At 43.0% G+C, this 10,527-nt stretch overlaps 1 protein-coding gene across 3 annotated transcripts in view; it reads left to right on the top strand.

The window, feature by feature from the left end:
• The first annotated feature begins 222 nt into the window (after positions 1-222).
• Positions 223-10,527, top strand: part of LOC311040204 (kinesin-like protein KIF21A) — a 65,628-nt gene continuing 55,323 nt past the window's right edge. For all 3 annotated transcript variants that reach the window (XM_084050328.1, XM_084050327.1, XM_084050326.1), the window contains exon 1: positions 223-518. In XM_084050328.1, coding sequence (XP_083906454.1) covers positions 466-518 — 53 coding nt within the window. In that variant the 5' untranslated portion in view covers positions 223-465. The remainder of the gene's footprint in view (positions 519-10,527) is intronic.

Below are 10,527 nucleotides of genomic sequence, written 5' to 3'. Positions count from 1 at the left end.
CCACAACCTGTCGCTGTGAGCTTGTAGATGGGTTATTTTCAAAAAGCCGGTTTAAAAGTGCACATGATGTGACCCAAGTCAAGTCGCTTCTTTTGGGCTTGTTTTCATAGACCTGGTTGCTTGTTCCTCTCAAAAACCTGGCAACCCTGAAGCGGGGCTCTGTCTGTGTCTCACAGCAGCACAGACCAGCTAGACATGCGACCTCCAACGGACCGACATTTTTACATTATTATCAATATGCACCGCGCACACAGGTGAAAGCAACATCACATTGATGCGAAAATATGTAAATTAATATTTACATATATTATCAGCCGTGTGTGTTCCTATGAACGTGGAAGGAGGAGGGGGTGAGGAGGATAGTCTGAGGTGATAGTCTCTCCTCGTTAAGCCGATAAAGAGAGAGAAAGCCTGTTCGGGGACATCTGTCTATTTCGAACCCGGGTTCATCCTCCGGGTGGCAACATGACGAGTGTCGGGGGACAGGATGAGAGCAGCACGGTGCGGGTCGCCCTCAGGTAAGGCTGTCTGTCTGTCTGTGAGAGAGAGCGAGAGATGCGCCTCTCTCCCAGTCAGGGACAATGCACTTGTTATTATTGTGATGTCCATTGTGAGCTTGTAGAGCGGCTATTTTACACAATGTTTATCTGTGGAACAGAGTCAAACTAAATGTAATGCGTAATGCCTCAACTCAAATATGATTGGCAAATATCATTATTTGTATGTTTTATTTCTCTGTCAGTCAAGGACTGTGTGTGTGTGTGTGTGTGTGTGTGTGTGTGTGTGTGTGTGTGTGTGTGTGTGTGTGTGTGTGTGCTCGCGCGTGTAAGCTATACACTGTGTGTGTGTGTGTGTGTGTGTGTGTGTGTGTGTGTGTGTGTGAGAGAGAGAATTGGCATACTTTATTTTATTAATATTACTTTGTTTTGGGGACATAGTTATTATTAATCTCAATATACATTTACATTTTTAATGTAAAACCTGAGTTTGATCATCTCATGACAGCTTTAACAGCTCAATATCACAGTATATCCACTACTGTTTCACATCATGTGTCTCCTCTGTTGACATAGTGTGTTCTCTGCTGTGTGTGCGGCATGGGCCTGCTGTGTCTGTAGAGGCTTTACCTATATCAACAACACCTTAAACTTTGTCTCAAAATGTGCTTCGCCACACAAATCCCCAGTGAGAAATCACCCAACAACAGACTTCAGACAAGTTTAGTTCACTAGTGAAACAAATGTGTCTCCAGTGGTGTAAAGTAACTAAGTACAATTACTCAAGTACTGTACTTAAGTACAATTTTGAGTATTTCCATTTGTCAATACTTTTACTTCCACTCCACTACATCTCAGAGGCAAATATTGTACTTTTACTCCACTACAATTATTTGACAACTTTAGTTACTAGTTACTTTGTAGATTTTGATTATTATTGCAAAACATACATTAACCACTTCAACGCTGTATACAGTTTGGCCATTTGAGCTTGTCACTTCGTGCCACACTATGAGCTTGTAGATCTGCTATCTTTGAAAAATGGTGAACATTAATTTTGTGCAAATCTTTGAACATATATTAACCGTGCGGCGGCCAAATACATATCATTTTGAGGGCCTTTGACATGAAAAGGTTTGAGCACCACTGATATAGCAATGTAGTTATGGATGGATGATGGATGGATGGATGGACTCCACACGTCCCCCAGCTTGCCAGTTGGTCACAGCCTGACTGTATAAGTCAGTTTGACATACAGCAGAGTATATCTAATAATAATAACTCTACAATAATATACTGTAGGCCAGTGGTTCTCAACATGTGGGCCGGGACTTTAAGGAAAGAAAGAAAATAAAGGACATTTTCTGCATAAAAGGTAATCAACAAACTATACTATAAAAACTGGTCAAACATTGGCCAAATTGTCAAATAATATAAGAAAGAGGCATTTTGAAAATAGCTGATCTACATGCTCACAACGCCTCGCAACTGTGAGCTTGTAGATCGGCTATTTTCACAATATTTATCTGTGGAACAGAGTCAAACTAAATGTAATGCCTCAACTCAATTATGATTATTTTGGGCGGTCCCCAGGTTAAATATGATTATTTTGGGTGGTCCCCGGGGACAGATATGATTATTTTGGGGGGTCCCCACTCCCCAGGGACAGATATGATTATTTTGGGGGGTCCCCAGATCAAGTATGATTATTTTGGTGGGTTGTGGCCTGAAAAGGTTGAGAACCACTGCTGTAGGCTATAACTAAGCAATACATAAATTGAAACAATGCATTGTCAGAGATACAGAGGTGAGAGGCGACAGGGGGATTGGATGTGTGCGAAAGACTATCTGAAATGTCATGTGAGCTAGATCGCTGCAAAAGAAGACGGGACAAAGACGCTGGCCTCTCATGTTTCTCTCTCTCTCTCTTTCTCTCACATACTCTCTCTCTCTCTCTCTCTCTCTCTGTCTCTCTTCCTTCTGTTACCGTGTGTTCAGACTTTGACCCAGAGCTCTGTTTACAAAGCCAACTTGGTATCCTTAGTCTTTCTTCTCTGGTCTCTCTGCAGATAAACAGTGAGCTTGTGGTCAATTCGATCTTCATCCTGGAGCCTAGCAATCAATTCAGCAGTAATGTTACCATTGAGCAATGAAGCTATACTGCATGGAGTTATGCTTACAATGGGATGTAGACCAGTTGTGCTCAATGTGGAGACCGGGGACCTGCAGGGCTCCTTGAGGGGGGTTCCAGGGGGTCCCCACCAACATTTGTTAATTTAGCATCACAATCAGTTTAACCACTTTAACCCTATTTTATAATTTGTCTATTTTCGATAAAAAAAACAAAAAAAACACTCATATTTTCCCTGGGGGTCCCTGACGCAAACTCTTTTCAGATGGGGGTCTGCGGTCAAATACATGTTTGGCTGTCCTTGACATGAACATGTTTGAGAACCACAGATGTAGACTTTGACTTTCTAAGAGGACTTTCAAATTTGGACTCTCTCTCTCTCTCTCTCTCTCTCTCTCTCTCTCTCTCTCTCTCACGCCCACACACACCTTTCTATTACTATGCTTGTGAGGATGTCAAAATATTAGGTCGGCAACCTTTTAACCATAAACAGCCATTCCTCTGGTTAGGATCATAACAAATTGTCCTCACAATTCTACTGTACTGTACTCATGGAGACATTTGGCCCTCACAAGTACTGTATAGTAATAGTACTGCACGCACACACGCACGCATGCACACTCATGTTAGCATGTCCACACACACACGCTCAATGCACAAATTGGAACACAATCACAGCCTGTTGGTAATATGACAAGCGGTCTCACAGTGTTCATGTGGAAATGTTGTGCCATTGTGTTCAGACTGTACTCACAAAAAGCTCAAATGATGGGATAGAATCGCTTATTTGTGTCCATTCATTTATTCATTCATTTATTCATTCATTGATTCATTTGATGGGGCAGCTACTGAGGACATTGGTTGGCCTCCAAAAATAGACAAATTTAGGACTAATTACATTCGTCTCTCTTCACTATTATTTATATTTTATTAAAATTTCTGAAAAAGTTTTGGAAAGTGTAGCATGTCTTGATATTAAACATAAAATGTTGGGCGCCGGGGGGCGTGTTCTGGCGCTGGGGGCGTGTTCTCTCCTCCGCGTCATCAGTGCCCATACCCTAGGTGGGGTTGGCGAAAGGGCCTTTCTGTGTGCACGATCATCAGTGTATTTTGGATTGTATGTATTTTTCAGACATTTAACCACTTAAACCGTCAATACTTGACCGTCAATTAAACTTGATCTCTCACTCTGTACACGTTTTGAGCTTGTAGATCGGCTATGTTAGAAAATGTTTGAAAATATATGGACATTTTTAACATGGTAATGATTATGATGATTATGCAAAATAGATTATTGTGTTTTTCGCATTGAACATTGGAACATATTATGAATACAAATGTTATTTTTGTTTGCCTTTTTAGGCTTCCTAAAAAAGCTTAAGCTTCGTAAATCAAAATTGCCCAGGGCAGATATGACAAATAACTGAAATATACAAAGAAATTACTGACATATTCATTTTATACTTTCAATTATTTAATTGTTTTTTTTTTAGCAGAAATAGCTGATCTACAAGCTTACAATAGACCTGCTATTTCTGGTGTTTTTTTATATTGGAAAATGTTCAACTAGGAAACAATTATGACGATTATGCAAAATAATTGCCATTATCTCAAATAATTGGGACGATCATTATGTAGATTATGTAGCCGAACGATAGGCTCTATGCACAGCAGCCATATTGGACAGAAATTGGGCCCCTTCCTCGCTTCCTTCACAGGTGTTACCAATGACACTAATGAAGGCTCTGTTCCATTTAGTGTAGCACAGTGGTTCTCAGACCTTTTAATTTCAAGGACCCCCATAACTCTGAGAGTGTACAAATGGAACCAAATGGACCCGGGAGGGTCCATTTGGTTCCATTTGTACACTCTCAGAGTTACACCCTCTCAAGGAACCATGAGGGTCCCTGGACCACACTTTGAGACCCACTAGTGTTTCCAGTGAGCCAACATGCACAATATCAGCACCCTGACTCAGTTTGACCAGAATGGAACAGAGCCTTCATTAGTGTCATTGGTAACACCTGTGAAGGAAGCAAGGAAGGGGCCCAATTTCTGTCCAATATGGCTGCTGTGCATAGAGCCTATTGTGACAGGCCCAATGACACCCTGGTCAACGCCCTCCAAGCGTCCTACACTCTTCTCCCCTCCTGGCTCCCTCCCGGCTCCCTCCCAAGCTGTGGAACTGACCTGCGCCTGGCCCCTGTCAGAACTGCACACTCACTCCTCATGTTCCACCACAGGCTGAAAACTCACCTCTGCAGACTCAGACAGACGTTTTTTTTTCAGGCCAAGGACCCCCTAGCTGAGAGAGAGATGAAGCAGGGACCCCCCACTACATATTGTATAAAATAGTGTTTTTTTCATTGATTTCATAGATAGCTTCACTGACTATCCGTGTTTTGTGAATTCATGTTTTTTGTTTATTTCAGCAGACATTTAACCATTTAACCCTCAGTACTTAAACTTGACCTTTGGCTCTGTAGTTGGTTTTTCCCTCTACACCAAACCACTTTGCCGAAAATAGCCGGTCTACAAGCTCACAACGCCTTGTTGTGAGCTTGTAGATCGGCTATTTTCGGCTGAAGTTCTCCTCAGTATAGGGATGCTAGGGTGCTAAGTGGTTAATGTAAAAAAAGAAAAATCCTATCACAGAAATATTTGCCGGCCCCCCTGTAGTAACTTTGAGGACCCGCCAAGGGTCCCGGACCCCCTGTTGAAGACCCCTGAGAGACAGAGAGACAGACTCCTCGCCCTCCTCTTCAGATACACCCTTCCTCACACCCTAGCACTCTCCTCTCTCTTACTCTCTCACACTGCTTGTCGTGTATTTAGATCGATGCTAGCTTACTTGTTTACATGCCATGCATGCTATTTAGACCAGTGCTTCTCAAACTTTTTCCAAGTCAAGGCCCCCCAAATTGAATGCATTTGGCCGCTGACCCCCCATCTGAATACAGTTTGTGCCATGACATGGAGTTGGACCCCCAGAAGAGAACATTTGTGTTAAAAATCTTCAAGAGTTTTCAAAATAACTGCTATTTTTGAATAGCCAAAGTATAAAGTGGTTAAAATGATTGTGATGCCACATTAACAACATTTTCTGGGGACCCCCTGGTACCCCACCAATGACCCCTGGGGGTCCCCGGACCCCACTTTGAGAACCAATGATTTAGATAGCATGTGGTTTTAGACAGATGCTAGGTTTGATGTTTACCTGGTATCCTAGTTTCTTTGTCGCACTGTTTGTTTTCTTTGCACTCTGTTTACATGGCATTCGCCCTGTTGTTTGATGACTAGGGTTCATGACATTTACAGTACTCTGATCTTATACTTTGTAAGCGGTGGTGGAAAGTAACTAAGTACATTTACTTAACTACTGTACTTAAGTACAATTTTGAGGCATTTCAGCCCTATATACATTTCAGCCATTTGAAAATAGCCGATCTACAAGCTCACAATGCGTCGCGTCGCAACGCATCGTGAATTTGTAGATCTGCTATTTTCATACATTTGTAGGTGTTTTAGTTAGTGATTTGTGGCTTGATTAATTGGCGTACAACATTCTAATCATTTCAAATCTGCTCCAGGGCAAAGGACTTTGATTGACACCTCCTTAGCACCCTTTTAACAGTTCAAGCACTTGCAATTGTGTGTGTTGATTTAGTAATAGGTTTTAGGTGTGTGTGTGTGTGTGTGTGTGTGTGTGTGTGTGTGTGTGTGTGTGTGTGTGTGTGTGTGTGTGTGTGTGTGTGTGTGTGTGTGTGTGTGTGTGTGTGTGTGTGTGTGTGTGTGTGTGTGTGTGTGTGTGTGTGTGGCTTCCTGCCTCAGCCTGCTAGTCTAGAGCTATCCCCCACCTGCATGTTCAAGGTGATAAAAGGACTCTTTGTACTTGTAATTCCTACTCTTTGCTAGTTGGAGGTAATGGATAGAGAGGTGCGTGTGTTGGGGGAGGTGTTAATTTTGTTAACTTAATACTGTGATGTTAGAAAGAGAAAGTGTGTTTGCGATACATAATTGATTGTGTGTTTTTTTTCTAGCTACAGTGAGATGATTTCCTAGGTTTTGGGAGGCTGTTGTGATGGCAGTATAGATGCAGGCTTATGTGACCTACAATATTACAGCCATTATTCGTGGCTGTCTTTCACTTTGAAGGATTTATGCACAGCCGAATGCATGCAGATGGGGCCTTTCTGCAAATGATGACACACACACACACACACACACACACACACACACACACACACACACACACACACACACACACACACACACACACACACACACACACACACACACACACACACACACACACACACACACACACACACACACAGATGGGCAATTATGTAAGCAAAACAAAAGTGTGTGTGTGTGTGTGTGTGTGTGTGAGGGGGGGGAGGGATGATGCACATCTATGCATTTTGTGCACACAATCAGGTACAAATGTTGTACATATCTAAACTAGAATTGGTTGCCTATACCCAGGGCTGTGTCTGTTGTGGGGTGCAGCCATCAGGGCCTGAGGAAGCTGCAAAAGTGAATGAGGTGCACTCTACAGAGGCCCCTCTGTTATTCCAATTTGGGTATGATGATGCAATGTTGAGTTCATGATTGATAAATAAATCTTTCTGGGGGTCCCTGGGACAAAACAAGTTTGAGAACCGCTGATATAGAAACATATTTTTTTTCCAGAAAACTGTTAGGATTAAGAAGACATTTAGAGACCATTAGTGCTTTTTATTTAGTAATTTGGTCCAAAAAAAAAAACACACAAAAAATTGCTTCTGCAATCAAACAGCAACGTGTAGCATTTGAGGCACCCCCTTTGGGTGGAAGTGTAATCGCTTTTGGCTCTGCGTTTTTTAGAGGCACTTCAATATGTTATTTGAATTTGGGCTAGATTTCTTTCTTTTTACATTTTAGAGCATATCAAATTAGGTTCTTCCGTGGCCTACTGGGATTGTGTGTGCAAAGTTTGACGCTGATCGGTCCAGCGATGCCCGAGATTAGCTGTTCAGACACACAAACAGACTCACACACACGGACAGGGGCTAAAAGTTTTAAAACATAATCTCCTCATTAGCTGTTCACAGACAGACAGACAGACAGACACCTGGACAGGGACGAAAACATAACCTCCTCCCCCCAGTCGTTCTGCCCTGGCAGAAATAATGATGTATTTTTGTACTTGGAGAACGTATCTCCGCTCTTTGCGGCAGAGTGACAGATTGGTATGTGCAACGTGCTCCTGATCCTGAAGGACATCAGTTCCTCCATATAATCCTTGAAGTGACACATTCATAATTTATGGTAGAGTGGGAGACGCCAGCAGAGGTTCATGTTTCAACAGATAGCTTTGCATGGTGTTCATGGCTTGAACGGGAGGTACTGTACCATTTTAGCTAACTATACGTTTCCATATGGTAATGGAAAGGCAGAAAATTAAGGTATGGCCGTTACGTGCCGAGCCGAACCGGGACTAGTTGTAGTTCTCAAACTTTTTCATGTCAAGGACCCCCAAATGTATATGTTGTTGGTCGCGGACCCTCCATCTGAAAATGTTTTGTGGAAGGGACCACCAGAAGAGAGGATTTGCGTCAAAATCTTCCAAACATTTGAGATATTTTTCAAAAATGTCCAAAAATAGCAGCTTCATGCCGTGCAGCTTGTAGATCTGCTATTTTAGAATAGTCAACATATAAATGGATAACATCGTTGACATGATTGTGATGCTATATTAACTACTTTAGCTGGGGGACCCCCTGGAATACCCCCCCCACCCCAGGACCCCCGCCCCACTTTGAGAACCACTATAGGATCATCTTGGTTTTAAGGCTGTATTGCTTTGCTCTCCAGATTGAACAAGGCCAGTTTAATAAGGGTTTAAATGGTTAATAATCTTAAGAAAACCTGTTAACACATCGGGTGCCGAACACGGTCTGGACCGTGTTTTCACATAGTAGCGCTCTGGTGCCGAACACGGTCCCAACCGTGTTTGGTGTCTTTTTGTTTTGTTTCGTTTTTTTCCACACGGGAGGGGCTGTAGCAGCTTTGGGATCACCCACGGTGAATCTGAGAAGGATGGGCCAGATGCATCATCGTGTCAAAAAACATGGCGCACATCCGCTTCCGCTCTATTTCCTTCTCTAAAACCCCTATAACTTTTTACTCTGGGGAAAACGACTCATTTTGTGTGCACGATCGCTCCGCCATTGTTACTCGCGTGAGCGATGTTATCGTTCCAGGCGTTAGCCAGGACCATCGGGCAAAATGGAGGCATGCTTTCTTTTCTCATGGAATGCACGTCGTGGAGTCTACAGCTTAAACAGCGCTGCGCAGCTCAACGGTGAGATTTCGGCACCGAACGTAATCTGTTATTATAAAATGCTGGCACCCGATGTGTTAAGCACTAACAAAAGGTGTGATGATCTCACCCTAAACGCCCAGAGTTCCACACCACCTTATTCTCCTTCAACGTTGGCCGACTCAAGTGTTGAAAAATGAAATATGATTTGTTGTGGCGTGTTGTAATCAAACTAAATATACACACATGGACATACAGTACGTAACCCGGTGATGTTATTCTGTTGCTTATAATGATGCAGGAGATTGTGTTTCAGATGCCATTTACAGATTAACATTTACAATTTAAGCATTTAGCAGACCCGCGACAAGCGCAAGGAATAAGCAGAGTAAGAACATTAGGAAGGAAAGTGTGGTCCTGCCGGGATTTGACCACAGTGTGAGGAGGGAGTTGTCTCAGACCACAGAAGTTGCTGCCAGCATGGTGTCGCGGCGTGTTTCGCCACATCATTTTCTATGGAAAATATAATAGTAAAAATAATAATAATCCTATATTAAAATTGCCTAGAGGGTGGGAGGACAGACCGTGAACCGCGGTCACAAACGTAACATCCAGACCTACGTGGCGCACCGTTGCTCCGATCCCCACCAAACTTGGCACACACACTGGTCAGGGGTCGAACATGAGACGAGTCACACCAGGGGCCTCATCAGGGGGCCCCTGGCGGCCAGCCGGCCACAGGCACACTGTTGCTCAAATCCTCACCAAACTTGGCACAAACGCTGTTCAGGGGTCTGCCATGAAAAAAAAATCACACCAAAACACCACAATTGCACACACTGGCACACTACAGCATTGTTTAACACTAACTTTGGTGACTTGGTAACAGCTAGATCAAGTCCAGTGCTGCAAGTTTGAAGCCTTATTTATACTTTATACAGAAAGGGCTGATCTACGAGCTCACACAGCATATCACAATGTGACGCGTTGTGAGCTTGTAGACCCTGTAGTGAGCTTGTAGACCCTGTTGCTGGGTCCCCAGCAAAAGTATTTAATATACCATCACAATCATTTTAACCACTTTATCCATTCATATGTTGGCCATTCAAAAAAAGCAGATGTACAAGGCAAGCTCACAACGTGCCACTTTGTGCCCCACTGCGAGCTTGTACATCTGCATTTTTTGTAAGTATTTAAAAATGTGCAAATGTTTGGAACATTTTGAAAAAAAAAAACATTACATTTTCCCGCAGCAAACTGTGGTTATTTAATGATTTTTGTCTGAGTTCTATGAGTTCTACTGTCATCCAGTCCAGTTTGTGCTGTTTGCTGTCCTTTCCTGCCCCTGAAAACAGGTTCTACCGCATCGCATATCATACGCATGCACGCACGCACGCACACGCACACGCATTTGCACACACACACGCACACAAAGAGAGAGGTTGCCTCAGCTGATCTCCGTGTACAGTACATAAAGATGATGCACCACATGGAAGTCATAAAACATAATAACATTCGCACACACACACACACACACACACACACACACACACACACACACACACACACACACACACACACACACACACACA

Source organism: Gymnoscopelus microlampas (assembly GCF_963454915.1).
Source record: "Gymnoscopelus microlampas genome assembly, chromosome: 23".
In the NCBI taxonomy this organism is placed as follows: domain Eukaryota; kingdom Metazoa; phylum Chordata; class Actinopteri; order Myctophiformes; family Myctophidae; genus Gymnoscopelus; species Gymnoscopelus microlampas.
The sequence above is the reverse complement of the archived record's forward strand: the minus strand, read 5'-3'. Positions and strand labels throughout refer to the sequence as shown.